Below are 15,848 nucleotides of genomic sequence, written 5' to 3' on the forward strand. Positions count from 1 at the left end.
TCGAAAATAGAATTTTCCGCAAAAAACTTTATTTTTTTAAAAAGTGGAAAATTAATTCCAATTCCGTTCCAGAAAATCAGAAATTGGTAAAAAAAACTTATTCCAAAATTGAGGATTTCGGATTAAAATTTACTTTGACTTTATTCAAAAATCAGAAATCTGAACTTTAAATGTTTTTTGGGATGAAATTGTAGGAATAAAGTAAAATTAGGGCTAAGTAAACAATAGAGTAAAAAAGAGGGTTGAAAGAGTTATTTTAGTAATTTTTAGCAAAATAAACAGAGAGAACGAGGGTATATTTTAATTTTATAAAATAAAATCATAATCATCATACGATTCTCTAGTATAAATAAAAGTTTTTTTGGTAATTATTTTGATCGGCAAGTCCAAAATCCAAATGCCCACGCCAACGGTCGCCGCCGTCACCGCCGCGCAGTCGCCGCCGTCCTATTATACTGTGGATAATAATTTAGGTAAGATTATACTGAGATTCAATTTTATTGCTGTATTTGCCGTTCACGCTATCCCCAATCTGATACTGAATTTGATACTCATCTTTTGCACTAATTAATTATTTTTTCGTATTTGAGATTATGAAATCCACTATTTGTCTGATTGTATCATCTCGATTTTCAAGGCAGAACAAAGAGATAGAAATTTTGAAGCAAAGTAGTAGACACACCTTATGTTATAACTATCTTATTCTTCAAGTTTGTTCTAAATATAGCTGTGTTAGTATATATGAAGTTTAATTTGGAACTGTTTTTCATTTCAAGAATCTAATTCGTAATTTCCGGTCGCGGCCCGCATTCTCTGATGCGTGTCTTCTGATGCAAATATCAATTTTTGTATATGTGAATTTGCATATATTTGCATGTAGTTGAAATTCCAATAACCGAAATGGTGGTTTGCTTGCGAGAACAATGGAAGTGGTCAGGATATATTTTCATCTTGAACAATAGAAGTTACAGTCGAGAATGAGAAATAATATATATGATTTTCACAATGCTCAAGTAAATGTTATAATATTTTGTAGAAGAATTCGTAAAATGTTAACTGTTTTAATGTTTATTCAATTTATTGTTAATCTCTTTCTAGGCTTCCACTTTTTCTCATTTTCAGAAAACCATTATCTTGTACTACTGGCTTGAAAAAAGAATAAATGCTCGATATCTTCTACATATATAAATAGATATCTTGTACTGTTATTGTCTTGTGTCTTGGTATAGGCTAGTTTTCATTCTCTCTTTCTACAAAAGAAAATGTGAGTTAGTAAGTTCTTACGTTCGTGCTTTTCTTTTTGGTAATTCATTTCAGCTTTATATGCAATCGAGAATCTAAATAGAGAATAATGGTGTTGGCTGGAAGAGCAAGATGAAATGCCGAAATACCAAAAAGCAATCAGTTTACAGCATTACCAAAGTATGTTCGGTACAATTTACAAACCGTTCGATTTTGGTTAATGAAATGCCAAAGAAAATTTTCTACATCTTTTCTCATTTTTCAGAAAATTCAGTTCTACCCTATCTGGACGAAGTTACGAACCAAACCATTATTTTTGCTTTTGGTATTAAGTTTGGCAAAATGCAAACTGATACTTCGAGTTTTCTAATGTTGGGTTTAATGAATGGACAGGCCTATTAGCAGTGGATATTGGGCTTAGATACTCTTGCAGAAATCCAAGAAATGGCTAATGTAGAGTCCACAAAACATAGTAAGGTACTGTCAAACCCTACGAATATAATTTGCAAAATCGTATACCGGCTAAAAATGGTTAATGCTAATACGTTAAATGAGCTGGCATGTTGGTGGATGGATAAGGCACAATTTATTGCGTATCGCTGCATTGACTGCCGTTTTTATCACGGCAGATTTTCTCACCATTATATAACACTCGTTTTCCCTAACCCCATTCATTCTCATATCTCCATCTATCTATTTTCCTTTCAGTTTTCTACTTTTCTTCTCACCATTTTCTCAGATTTAAGGCTTTTGCTTTATCTTTGATTGAAAATAAGATGAGATTTGTGTTTGATATTTTTTAGTTTTCGATTGCGCTATTTTTTCTTTCTTATATTTTGTTGGTCCCCACCTTATCTCCTTAGATGTATTCGACATTCAGTATTGTATCTTCAAACCATTTTCTGGATTGAAGGCTTTTGATTTATTTCTGGATGAAAATCAGATGACACATCTGATTGGACATAATTAATTTTATCTTATTTTAGTTTTTGACTTTTATATTTTCTGATTATAATTGATTTACTCATCCATTTATTTCTGTTCAATTTTCATTATTTCTCTGGAAATTTTTGAAAACATGGCAGCTCTTACTATGGATTTGGGTGAAATCATCTATATACCATCTTGATTTGAAAATTAGTTTTTTTTTGAGTTCAGAATTAACCAAACCATCTCTCTTTGCATTATTCAAACTGCCTAAAGAGTCCTATGCAATGCATAATCCATCCCTCGGTAGTGAATCTCAATTTTTTATTTTTATTTTTGCGAAATTAGATATTCAAAAGTAAGAATCAAGGATTCCTATATCATATGTTAATATCTTCGTCTTTCGGTGTGACAAACGCAAATGAACTCAAACAATTGTCCTCAGCGTCACATGTGTGGTAAATATATAGTTGTTGGATACATCAAATGCAGTTTGAAGGATTGTTGCGTTCTCAGCATCACTAAGTTGTGAATAAGTTTGTTGTTGAAGATACTTTTCATTCCAGTGTTTCAGTTTTATGTTATGCTACTATAATTATATCTTTTGCATCCGGAAATTCTTTGACTGGAACCAATCTTGTGACGTAGGCTTCCAAATTGTCACAGCCGAAGAATTTCCGCGACACAAAAGATTTTAGTAGTGTCTAACAATTGAGCATTGAAGTATAAAATGTCTCCAACAACAAAAGTTCTCAACATTTAATAATGCATGAAACGGGATAGTTCTTTTTATTGCATTTGGTGCATCATAAAACTATTTCTTCATCATTCTTGTGGCATTGATGACAATTGTTTGAGTTACTCTATCATACTCGAAGACAAAAATGTTAACATAAAAATCTTAGTTCTCACTTTTGAATATCTTGTTTTGTGATGAAGTTGGAGAGAGAATGAATTTTATGAAATGTGTTATTGCACTTTCAAAGTTATTGGTGTTAGAAAAGTGTTTTCCATATTTCAAATGAGTATACATATGATATGAATTACTTACTGAGTCATGAAACACGAGTTATTTTGCGTTTTCTGCTTTGACAAAATATTTTTTCTCCTGCTATTACATTAATCGGTTTCACTTTGAAGCAATAGTAAATTTATAATCATTTCACAGATTACATTAATATTTCTGCTGCATTAGACAGTGATGTATCTGAAATCTTCACGATTTGCTTATTACTGTAAAAAGATCTTTCCGATCGAGTATTCAATTATGCAGAGAGATCTCTGCGATGTGATAATAATTGTAATTTTAATGATTGTTATGCAGTCAATAAAGTATGTATTAACCAAAGTGATCTTTACACTTTAGTCTGCATTATTGTGAAAAATGCATTTGGAAAAACCTTTTTGTGCAATAAAATTGACACAATCAGTTATAAAAGATATTCAAATGCTATGCAAACTTCATGATGATCACTTGCTAGCTATAGTGGAGAAAGATAATTTTGTATGAAGAACCAATTCTGGTTGTTACATCAAATGATGTACTTACTATCAAAGATAAATGCACTAATTAATCTATAAGATAAGGCCCCCCTTTTTGTTCTTTCAAATTTTCATGATGCTCCCAAAAAATATTGAATTCATTATGCAAAATCATAATAAGCAAATGCTCGAAGCACATCATGTAGAATGTTCAAGAACACAAGAAAAAAGGTCGAAAGTAAATTATTATTACCTGCAGTGTCTCATAATCCTGTAATACGAAATAAGATATAACTATTATGATGCTCCCAAACAATATTCATGAAGCCTAAATACTTTTAGAGCAAAATTATTCTCCTGAAAGACTTTGATAATTGCAATGATGTAAGTTTTAATTATTGTACACAATTAATTATGGTATTGAAGAAAATTGATTTTCTCATGCATTTGTTGACACTTATTGTGCGCCCTTATAAAACAGTTGAAATTCGAATAACCAAAAAAAAAAAATCTTCAGATTTCTATCATTTTATGGCTTGTGTGCGCTGAACAATGAAGATAGTCAGGATATGCACCTTGAACAATATAGCTTACAGTCGATTATGGAAAATAAGAATTTTCATTTTCACAATGTTATAATATTTGATAGATATTCTTCAAATTCTAGCTGTATTAGAGGAATATTTGGTCAATGAGCCATCGTTAACTATTTTGTTTGGGAAATAAGTATTGAAGTGTTGAACCACAGATCCGCTGTTTTAATAGATAGCGTTTCCTTTAGATTTAATGGAAATGCTTAGAGAGTAAAATTTCTTAGGTGCAAAAAAATAGTTCATAGGTTGTTGGTTTTAATTTGGTATCGAGGCTAAAAAAGTTTTGTTGAGCTTCAAAGTTTTATGCATTTCATCAAAACAACATCAGAGATCTATGTTAACATGTTATATCACTGTATGATAAATAGGCTAACTTATAGCATATCAAAATTGATTATTCCCAAAAAATAAGCTGAAATGAGCTATTTAGCAGTTTGGTAAACCGGCCGAACTAAACCCAAAGCTTTAATTTGTACCGAATACTAAACTGCTGTCCATATTTCACAGTTTTGGCTTGGTACCGGTTTTTTGGTTTTAGTGTACTCAACTGAACGTAACACTGATTTTCTTTGAATTTATATTCAATTTCTGGTGGCCACTTTTCTCATTTCAAAAAACCATCCTCTTGTACAAATATGATTGACGAGATGTTTTCCATGTATATGTTCATTCCTGGTATTGCGATATGCCTTATTATTAGCTAGTTTTTGTTGTTTTCTTCTACCAAAGAAAATGCGAGATATAAGTTTGTTTTTTTTATTCAATGGCAATTTTACATGTAATCCTGAATCTAAATAGAGAATAATGGTGTAGGCTGGAAGAGCAATCAAGACCAAGATGAAATTTTGGAAATTTCCGAAGAGCAATGAAGACCAAGAATGGCAATCGGTTTTCAGCATTGCCAAAATATGTTTGGTATAATTTACAAGCTGTTCAGTTTGGTCAATGAAATATAATTAGTTGTCTCATTTGTCAGAAAATCCAGTTCTCCCGGATCATTATGAATTTACCAAGCCAAACCAAATTGTTTGGTTTTGGGTATCAAGTGTCGCAAAATGCAAAATGATATTTCTGTTTTCTAATTTTGGGTTTGCTGAATGAACAGGCCTATTGGCAGTGGATATTGGGCTTAGGTACTCTCATTCGGAAATCCAAGAAATTGCTCGTAGAAATTCACAAACCGTAGTAAGGTATTGTCAAGCCCATTCAATATGTTCTATATTTTGTTTCCGTATATTGCTGCCAGCTAATAATTTTTAATGCTAATACGTCAATTGAGTTGGTGAGTTGGTGGATGGATAAGGCCGAATTTATTGCGAACCGCTGCATTGAGTGTCGACCTTATCAAGGCAGATTTTCTCACCATTATATAACACGCATTCTCCGTGCACCAATTCATCCACCATATCTCCATTTCTCTATTCCTCTTTCAGTTTTCTTCTCATCATTTTTTCAGATTTAAGGCTTTTGCTTTATTTTTGGTTGAAAATCAGATGAGATTTGTGTTTATATTTGTAAGTTTTTAGTTTTATTTAGTTTTTGAATGATGCCGATATTTTTTCTTATTCTTGGTACACCCCTCACCACCCCCCCCCCCCCCCTCCGCCTCTTTAGCTGCTGCATTCAATCTTCAGTTTTCCATCTTGTAATCATTTTTTCGGATTCAAGGATTTTGATCTATATCTGGTTCAAAATCAAATGACATATCTGCGTCGACTTGCATAATTTTTTCATTTTTTTATTTTGAATTTTGTATTTTCCGATCTTTTATTCTCGGTCACATAGTTGTTTCCGTCCATTTTTTTTTTCCAGTTTTCTTTCATTTCTACTTTGGATTAATGATAGATCTCATCTCGATTTGAAGATTAGTTTTCTAGGACAAGTTTTTGTGTCATAGTTATGTTGCTTCTCTTTCTGATGATTTTTTTCCTTGTAGAGTTATCGATGAAGAAATATCCTCTGCTGGAAATATGCAGAGGAACGAGCTCAATTTTAAGGTAAATTTCGTGAAAGTCAATTATGATGGCAGATCTCTTAGAATCAAAGAATGATAAACAGAGAACAACAGGGATCTGATGCTGTTTTTGAAAATAATATATAGTCTTCAGTCACGAAATGATTTAGTAATTAAACTTATCTTAATTAACTTAATCAACAGATCTTACATTAGATACCTATGTGAAATGGAAGGAATTATTTTTGAGAGGGTTATATCCGGAACTGTAGATCTCTTATAATTTCACTCTCGTAAAGTATGATATTCAAAAAGTGAGGACAATGAGTTCTTATGTTAACATGTTTGTCTTTGGGTATGACAGAGGAAAAGAAGCAACTCAAACAACTGTCATCAGTGCCACATTCTGTACAGCTTGCATACATTCTGATCTGGGGAATAAAGTTAGTATTAAGGTTCTTCTCTTGATTTTATATTAATATAGTATTTTATATGTTTTCTAATTAGGTCTCTTGTTCTTGCATGTTAGGACTTGTTCATACCAGACTTGCAGCTTGACATCAACAAAAAGGTCCAGTACTCAAAATATATTATTAGAGCACTTCGTCCTTCTTTTAGGAAGTTTGTTGTTGAGCAGAACATAGAAAAAGAGCAAGAAGCAAGAATTCAAGGTAACTTTAACTTTTTTTTGGAGGTTTTAACGTTCACCTGTATTAGGTCTCTTGTTCTTGCATGTTTAGATTTTTTGATGCCAGACTTAAAACAATGAAATATATTATTCGAGTACTTCTTCCTCTTAAGAAATTTGTTGTTGAGCAAAACGTGGAAAGAGACGAAGAGGCTGGACTTCAATGTAACTTTGAAAGTCCACTGGAAAATTAGTTTGATACCCTTATTTTCTCGTTATTGATATTAGATTTGATGTTACAGAAGAAACTCGAAGTGCCTTGGGATAGTATTCAACCTTAATTATTAAATTCCATATATAATAACCTGAATTATTAAGAAACTCGAAGTGCCTTATGATTTTCCCTATTTTCACTGCTTGATTAATTGTAGTATTTTTTTTTTTTGTCGGACAGGCTTATCGGTTGCAGGACTACGGCTTCCCAAAGCAAACCTTAGCCATGAATATCAACTGAAAAAATGGTGGGATATTTCGAACCGATTTATTTTCTCGATAATTCTCTGCTCCAAACATGCAATTTGTTGATCTTTAGAACTTACGTTGTGCAGCGGTAACTGCAAATCTTCAGTATTTGATATTCACCGAAGCTGTCCAAACTGTTCATACAAGCTTTGTGTGAGCTGCTGCCAAGAGATTAGAAACGGTTTTGTTTCTGACTGTAAACTGACAAATAACGGTAACATTATTTGTCCACCTCAAGGCATGCGGTACTGTGGTCTGAGGTTTCTGGAGTTGAAGTCCACGTATCCAGTTAACTGGATATCGGAACTGCTAACAAAAGCAGAATCCGTAGCTGATGCTCATGAACCTTCTGAAGGAGCATGCTCATGCTCGGGATACAATCATGGGAGTGAATCGGATAACTTCCATTGTCCCACAGTTGAGGGCGTTGAAACAGCGGACCAAAAACATTTCGAATGGCCCCTTTATAAAGGTGAGCCTGTAATAGTCCCTAACGTCCTCAGGAGAACGACTGGGTTGAGCTGGGAACCGTTAGTCATGTGGCGCGCCTCTCGCAAAATTAAAAGCACTCATGACTTGCGTATTCTTGAATTCAGCGTAACGAACTGCTTAAATTGGTGTGAGGTAGGTCAACTTCTCTAGTATGTTTTACCCTACCAGAGTGGCGTAAATTAAAATCCAGAATATGTGATATCGGAACTGCTTATGAAAGTAGAGTCCATATCTAGAAGGACTAATGAGATAATACGTGTTTCTTTGGGTGTGACAGAGGAAAAGAAGCGACTCAAATAATTGTCATCAGTGTCACAGAAACGGCAAAGAAATTGTTATGCAATGCCCCAAGTGCAAGCAGAAGAATTACACACATTCCCTGCTTCTGGGTTATTTTTGGCGAAATCCAATAGGGTCAAGGTAAATCGACTTCTCTACTATGTGAAATATGTCGTTGGGTGACACCTTTGCTCATTTTGGCATCCTTTTGTTTGTTAGATTATTTACAAATTAATTTTCTGAAAAAATCATGATGTTTTTGAAATGATTTGATTTCTGGACTATGGCATGTGCAGGAAACTATCAACATGCACCAGTTTTTCGAAGGATATGTTGAATCTCTCAAGAACAACTGGCCCACCATTTCTAGAGTTCGTTAGATCCTTGGCCGCAAGCATTGCACCCATCGTCATGATTCAGTACTCAACCGCATATGAAATACTATTTTTTAAAAGAGATTCCACGCATCGCTAACAAAATAAACTCCATTTGCAGAGTCGTATTCGTCTTAGTGACAACATGAAAGAAGGAACTTGTATTTACGTGGTTTTTCGTCCAATGGATTATCTACCGATAAGTTGATGTATTTACCTTGATTTGTTTACTCCCTTGTAATAAACTCCATTGTAGATTCTTATTCGTCTTAGTGACAACATGAAAGAAAGAATTTGTATCTATACTTTTTAATTTTTTTTCTCGAATAGATTATTATCAATCGATTAGTTGATGTATTTCGCTGGTTATTCATATGCTACACCCAGTGATGACCACATCGGGGTGATTTTTTACCGTTGACCTACACACACCAATGTGGGTGTGTGTGTGTGTTTGTGTATATGAATGGTAAAGATCTACCTGGTGTATTTCACCCGATGTAGCATATAATATACCTATTTCGCCTTGATTTGTTCGTTGGGTAAAAGGTACTTACTCTTGTCCGTAACGCTTGCTCGCTTATACTTCGAAAATTGTCGTTTGACTACCGATGGTGTTAGTGGTGTAAATAAAGTTGTAATTTTATCAAAAAAATCCAATTCCGATTTCGTTCAAAAAAATAAATCACAAACCGTAATGATTTTTGGGATGAAATTGATAAAATCAAGTGAAATTGGGGCTAAATGGAATATAGGTAAAAAGATGGGGATTGAAAGGGTTATTGTTTCGAGTACAAAATGCACTTTGCCCCTTTAGCCAATTTTTTTGGAGGGTATAGTGCAACAAAAATTACATTTTAAAGGGACAAGGTGCCAAAAAGTAATGTTTTTAAGGGGCAACGTGCAATAAAACTAACATTTAAAGGGGCAATGTGCAACAAAAATCCTTAATTCCGATGAATACTCCATCGAAATTTTGCTATCGGGGCAATGTGCAAGAATAATACTTTGAAGGGGATATTCATTTTTTAAAAAAATGAGGGGGTAAAGTGCGAAATTTAGAAATTTATAGGGGGTGATGTGCAATTTTTCATTTTTAAATGTATGTATAGGGATGGATATTGGAACGGAATTTCCGAATTTCGTCAATTCCGATTCTAAAATATCCGAATTTGGAACACTTTTTTTTCATTCCGATTTCCGATTTTTCCGATTATTTTTGGAACGGAATTAGAATTACATATAAAATTATTGAAAATTCCGATTTCCGATCCGATTGTATTTCCGAAAGATATATATATATATATATATATATATATATATATATATATATATATATATATATATATATTTTTGTATTGTTTTTCTATTCATGTTTTGCTAGAACTATGTTTACTTTTTTTTTTCTTTTTAAATTTGCAATAATTATGGTTGCTTTGATAAATCAATTATGTTGTTTTTACAAGTGTTTACCTTTCATCTTATTGACATTTGCTTCGGATTTTTGCTTGTTGTCGGAAAATTACAAAAATATTAAAAAAATATACTAAAAATTACTATTATTTCTGATTTTGGAACAAAAAATTACGAATTAATGCAATTTTCGAAAATTCCGAAATTCCGCCGATTCCGAAGTTCCGCCGATTCCGAGGTATTCCGAAATTGGAATAGATTTTGAAATTCCGATTTTTTTGGAACGGAAATTGGAACCTATTTTTAACTTTCGAAAAAAAATGAAAAATTTCCAAAAAGGCATTTCCGATCCACTCCGTCCGATTTCCACCCCTATGTATGTATCTATGTTTGCACTTTGCATGTAATTTAAGTGTGCAAAGTAGGGCTGGGACTGGGTTGGGTCGGTCGATTACCAGCCTAAAAATCGACCCATCCGTCAAACCATTTTTGCTCAAATTTGAAAACCGTTGCCGACCCAACCTTTGTGGGTCGGTTGATGGTTGTCAACCGAATATTTGGTTCCGAAATGGGTCGGTTGGTGGTTTATACCCGCAACTTAGTTCACTTAAAAAAAATCAAATTTTGGAGTAAAATATCAATGCAACAGTGCGATCATCATTTATCAATTCAAAATAATTAAATAACAATTTAACGAAAAAATATAATTAGAAAATTCAAAGTAATTTCAAACATGCACAAGAGATTTAGTAGAGTTTTGTGAGCTTTTTGTTTAAACTTGGACATAAAGAAACTCGTGGAAGATTTAGGTCATTTTTTTTTTCTTTGTTGATTGTTTTTAAAATTTAAAATACTAATTATTTTGATGATTTCAATAACCACTTAAGAAAACACGGCTTTTGTTTTATATTTTTAGTAAAATTTTAATAATATAGTTGGATAACCGATAATTATCGGTCAACCAACTTTTGATAATATTAGAAACCACCAACAGACCCATTATAGATGGTTTTAGTGAAATTTTCGACCCGATCCAATGGGTTGGTTAAAAATTGATTATCCGCCTAAAAATATGGTCGGTAATGGGTCGGTTGGTGGATAAAAACCAACCCAGTCCCAGCCCTAGTGCAAAGTGTCAATTACCGAAAATAGTGTGGAAAAATAATATAGGATTAGTATATGGGTCAAAAGTATATTTGATAGCAATAATAAAAGATAAAATCATAAATACATACATTTTTCGGTAATTGTTTTGATCGGCCAGTCCAAATGCCCACACCACCGCCGCCGCCGCCGCCGCCACCGCCACCGACTTCACCAGAGTCACGCTTCCGTCCTATTATACTGTGGACAATGCTGAGTTGGTGATTTCAATTTAGGTAAGATTAAATTGAGATTCAATTTTATTGCCTTTCACGCACGCTATTACCAATATGAAATTGATACTCATCCTTTGCCCTAATTAGTTTTAATCTCTTACTTTTCGTCGATCAGTTGGACTGTTCGTGAGATTATGAAATTCAGTATTTGTCTGATTGTATCATGATCATCTCCTTTTCGATTTTCAATTAGTGTAGTAAACAACCCTTTGCTTATTATTACTATCTAATTCTTCAAGTTCGTTCTAACCGTGGTTGTTAATTTGAAGTTTATCTGGATCTGTTTTTTCATTTCCAGAAATCTAATTCACATTTTCCAGACGCAAATATCAAGTTTTTATATGTGAATTCGCATCTATTTTCTTGCATCAATTCGCAAGTTGTTGAAACTCCAATAATTGAAATGGTCGGGATATGCATTTTTTTATAGAAGAAGATATTCGTAAAATGTTAGTTGTACTGTTGGCTTGAAATGCTTTATATATTCTTCTACGTATATGATTGAAATAGACATCCTTTCCATGTATACATACATACATTAAGCATTCAATTTTATTGTCATGTCTCTTATTATTGGCTAGTTTTCGTTCTCTCTTTCTACGTAAGAAAATGTCAGTTAGTAAGTTCTAAAGTTCGTTTTTCGTTTAATTCCTTGCAATTTTATTTGCTATACAGAATATAAATAGAGAATAATGGTGTTGGCTAAGAGCGATCAAGACTGAGATGAAATGCCAAAACCAAAGAGCAATCAGTTTTCAGCATTACCAAAGTAAGTTTGGTACAATTTACTAGTGGTTCGGTTTTGGTTAATGAAATGCCAAAGAGAAATTTCTATATTTTTTCTCATTTTTCAGAAAATTCAATTCTACCTGATCTAGAGGAATTTATGAACCAAACCAAATTGTTTGGTTTTGGTATTAAGTTTGGCAAAATGCAAACTGATATTTCTGTTTGCTAATGGACAGGCCTATTAGCAGTGGATATTGGGCTTACGTACTCTTTCGAAAATCCGAGAAATGGCTAATGAAGAGTCCACAAAACATAGTAAGGTACTGTCAAACCCTACGAATATAATTTGCAAAATCGTATGCCGGCTAAAATTGGTTAATGCTAATACGTTAAATGAGCTGGCATGTTGGTGGATGGATAAAGGCACAATTTATTGCGTATCAGCTGCATTGACTGCCGGTCTTATCACGGCTGATTTTCTCACCACTATATAACACTCGTTTGCCTGCCCCCATTCATTCCCATATCGCCATCTCTCTATTTTCCTTTCAGTTTTCTACTTTTCTTCTCACCATTTTCTCAGATTTAAGGCTTTTGCTTTATCTTTGATTGAAAATAAGAAGAGATTTGTTGTTTGATATTTTTTAGTTTTTAATTTAGTTTTCGATTGCACTTTTTTTTCTTCTTTCTTATTCTTTGTTGGTCCTACCTTATCTCCTTAGCTGTATTCGACATTCAGTTTTCTATCTTCAAACCATTTTCTGGATTGAAGGCTTTTGATTTATTTCTGGATGAAAATCAGATGACACATCTGATTGGACATAATTAATTTTATCTTATTTTAGTTTTTGACTTTTATATTTTCTGATTATGGTTGGTTTACTCATCCATTTCTTTCTGTTCAATTTTCATTATTTCTCTGGAAATTCTTGAAAACATGGCAGCTCTTACTATGGATTTGGGTGAAATCATCTATATATCAGCTGATTGGAAAACTAGTTTTTTTGAATTCAATATTCACCAAACCATCTCTCTTTGCATTATTCAAACTGCCTAAAGAGTCCTATGCGATGCATAATCCACCCCTCAGTAGCGAATCTCAATTTTTTTCTGCAAAACTAGATATTCAAAAGTGAGAACTAAGGGTTCCTATGTAATATGTTAATATCTTCGTCTTTCGGTGTGACAAACGCAAATAAACTCAAACAATTGTCCTCAGCGTCACATGTGTGTTAAAGATATAGTTGTTAGATACATCAAATGCAGTTTGAAGGATTATTGCGTTCTCAGCATCACTAAGTTGTGAATAAGTTTGTTGTTGAAGATACTTATCATTCCAGTGTTTCAATTTTATGTTATGCTACTAAAATTATATCTTTTGCATCTGGAAATTCTTTGACTGGAACCAATCTTGTGACGTAGGCTTCCAAGTTGTCACAGCCTAAGAATTTCCACGACACAAAAGATTTTAGTAGTGTCTAACAATTGAGCATTGAAGTATAAAATGTCTCCAACAACAAAAGTTCTCAACATTTAATAATGCATGAAACGGGATAGTTCTTTTTATTGCATTTGGTGCATCATAAAACTATTTCTTCATCATTCTTGTGGCATTGATGACAATTGTTTGAGTCACTCTATCATACTCGAAGATAAAAATGTTAACATTAAAATCTATAGTTCTCACTTTTGAATATCTTGTTTTGTGAAGAGGTTGGAGAGAGATTGAATTTTATGAGATGTGTTATTGCACTTTCAATTCTCATTAGTATCCTAATTGATGTTGCTATTAGAGACCTTCTGATTTTAAGAAATTCTTTGGTTGAAATTCTGATTTTAGGATGCTATCGTTACTTCCTAACTTGGTGCCATCTAGGCTTCCATCTTGTTTAGAACGTAAAAACTTCTATTGAAATTTTGTATGATGTACTGTCAAAGATAAATGCACTGATTAATCTATAAGATAAGGCCCCCCTATTTTTGTGAAAAATGCATTTGGAAGAACCTTTTTTGTACAATAAAATTGACACAATCAGTTATAAAAGATAATTTTGTATGAAGAACCAATTCTGGTTGTTACATCAAATGATGTACTTACTATCAAAGATAAATGCACTAATTAATCTATAAGATAAGGCCCCCCTTTTTGTTCTTTCAAATTTTCATGATGCTCCCAAAAAATATTGAATTCATTATGCAAATTCATACTAAGAAAATGCTCGAAGCACATCATGTAGAATGTTCAACAACACGAGAAAAAATGTTGAAAATAAATTATTGTTACCTGCAGTGTCCCATAGTCCTAGGTTGACTGTGCTGCCATCCACAACTACATTTGCTCTGAAGTTGTCGAAAACTGTAGGAACATAATCCTGTAATACGAAATAAAATATAACTATCATGATGCTCCCAAAAAAATTCATGAAGCCTAAATACTTTTAGAGCAAAATTATTCTCCTAAAAGACTTTAATAATTGCAATTATGTAAATTTTAATTATTGAACACAATTAATTATGGTATTGAAGAAAATTGATTTTCTCATGCACTTGTTGACACTTATTGTGCGCCCTTATAAAACAGTTGAAGTTCGAATAACCAAAAAAATCTTCAGATTTCTATCATTTTTATGGCTTGTGGGCGGGGAACAATGAAGATAGTCAGGATATGCATCTTGAACAATATAGCTTACAGTCGATAATGGAAAATAAGAATTTTCATTTTCACCGTGTTATAATATTTGATGGATATTCATCAAATTCTAGCTGTAGTAGAGGAATATTTGGTCAATGAGCTTCCATACATTTGTTTTTATGTATTGGCCACCGTTAACTATTTTGTTTGGAAAGTAGTACTGAAGTGTTGAATCACACAGCGCCGTTTTAAGGTGATACTATTTGGAAAGTAGTAGCTGTATTAGAGGAATATTTGGTCAATGAGCCATCGTTAACTATTTTGTTTGGGAAATAAGTATTGAAGTGTTGAACCACACATCCGCTGTTTTAATAGATAGTGTTTCCTTTTGATTTAATGGAAATTCTTAGAGAGTAAAAGCTGTTAGGTGCAAAAGAATAGTTCATAGGTTGTTTGGTTTTAATTTGGTATCAAAACAACATAACCTAGTTCAACAAAACAGCAAAAGTTTTGTTGAGCTTCAAAGTTTTATGTATTTCATCAAAACAACATCAGAGATCTATGTTAACATGTTATATCACTGTATGATAAATAGGCTAACTTATAGCATATCAAAATTGATCATTCCTAAAAAATAAGCTGAAATGAGCTATTTAGCAGTTGGGTAGATGTGTACGTTGTGGTAAACCGACCGAACTAAAACCAAATCTTTAATTTGTACCAAATGCTGAACTGCTATCCATATTTCACAGTTTTGGCTTGGTACCGGTTTTTTGGTTTTAGTGTACTCAACTGAACGTAACACTGATTTTCTTTGAGTTCATATTCAAAGAAAACCCTCCTGAAATATGATTGAAGGCATGTTTTGCATGTATATGTTCATTCCTGGTATTGCGATATGCCTTATTATTAGCTAGTTTTTGTTGTTTTCTTCTACCAAAGAAAATGCGAGATATAAGTTTTTTTTTTTATTCAATGGCAATTTTACATGTAATCCTGAATCTAAATAGAGAATAATGGTGTAGGCTGGAAGGGCAATCAAGACCAAGATGAAATTTTGGAAATTTCCGAAGAGCAATCAAGACCAAGAATGGCAATCGGTTTTCAGCATTGCCAAAATATTTTTGGTATAATTTACAAGCTGTTCAGTTTGGTCAATGAAATATAATTAGTTGTCTCATTTGCCAGAAAATCCAGTTCTC

At 33.0% G+C, this 15,848-nt stretch overlaps 1 protein-coding gene across 7 annotated transcripts; it reads left to right on the plus strand.

Annotated features, from left to right (window-relative positions):
• Positions 1–308: 308 nt before the first annotated feature.
• LOC105954140 (lysine-specific demethylase JMJ26-like) lies at positions 309–8,985 on the plus strand. Of its 7 annotated transcripts, none has more exons than XM_088821770.1 (12): positions 309–473; positions 1,318–1,422; positions 1,636–1,719; positions 5,058–5,159; positions 5,350–5,434; positions 6,181–6,241; positions 6,563–6,641; positions 6,728–6,869; positions 7,281–7,347; positions 7,435–7,972; positions 8,118–8,260; positions 8,416–8,850. In XM_088821770.1, exons 6-12 carry the CDS (start codon positions 6,189–6,191, stop codon positions 8,591–8,593), a joined length of 1,200 nt encoding a protein of 399 aa, XP_088677896.1. In that variant the 5' UTR covers positions 309–473; positions 1,318–1,422; positions 1,636–1,719; positions 5,058–5,159; positions 5,350–5,434; positions 6,181–6,188; the 3' UTR covers positions 8,594–8,850. The 7 variants fall into 7 exon arrangements, with proteins under 7 accessions (XP_088677896.1, XP_088677898.1, XP_088677894.1 ...); XM_088821772.1 differs by having other exon boundaries at positions 316–473; positions 1,636–1,714; XM_088821768.1 differs by having other exon boundaries at positions 335–473; positions 6,563–6,653; positions 8,416–8,985.
• The last annotated feature ends 6,863 nt before the right edge of the window (positions 8,986–15,848 follow it).

The sequence above is a fragment of the Erythranthe guttata genome, chromosome 8, assembly GCF_056151865.1.
Source record: "Erythranthe guttata isolate IM_541 chromosome 8, IM_541, whole genome shotgun sequence".
Classification (NCBI taxonomy): domain Eukaryota; kingdom Viridiplantae; phylum Streptophyta; class Magnoliopsida; order Lamiales; family Phrymaceae; genus Erythranthe; species Erythranthe guttata.

What these genes read in the sequence shown, in the direction of transcription:
- LOC105954140 (XM_088821766.1), top strand. Translation starts at nt 6,144, where the DNA reads ATGTTGCTTCTCTTTCTGATGATTTTTTTCCTTGTAGAGTTATCGATG. An exon ending in GCAAGAAGCAAGAATTCAAG is followed by an intron (nt 6,870 to 7,280) that starts GTAACTTTAACT and finishes TTTGTCGGACAG; the next exon opens with GCTTATCGGTTGCAGGACTA. An exon ending in CGAAATCCAATAGGGTCAAG is followed by an intron (nt 8,261 to 8,415) that starts GTAAATCGACTT and finishes TGGCATGTGCAG; the next exon opens with GAAACTATCAACATGCACCA.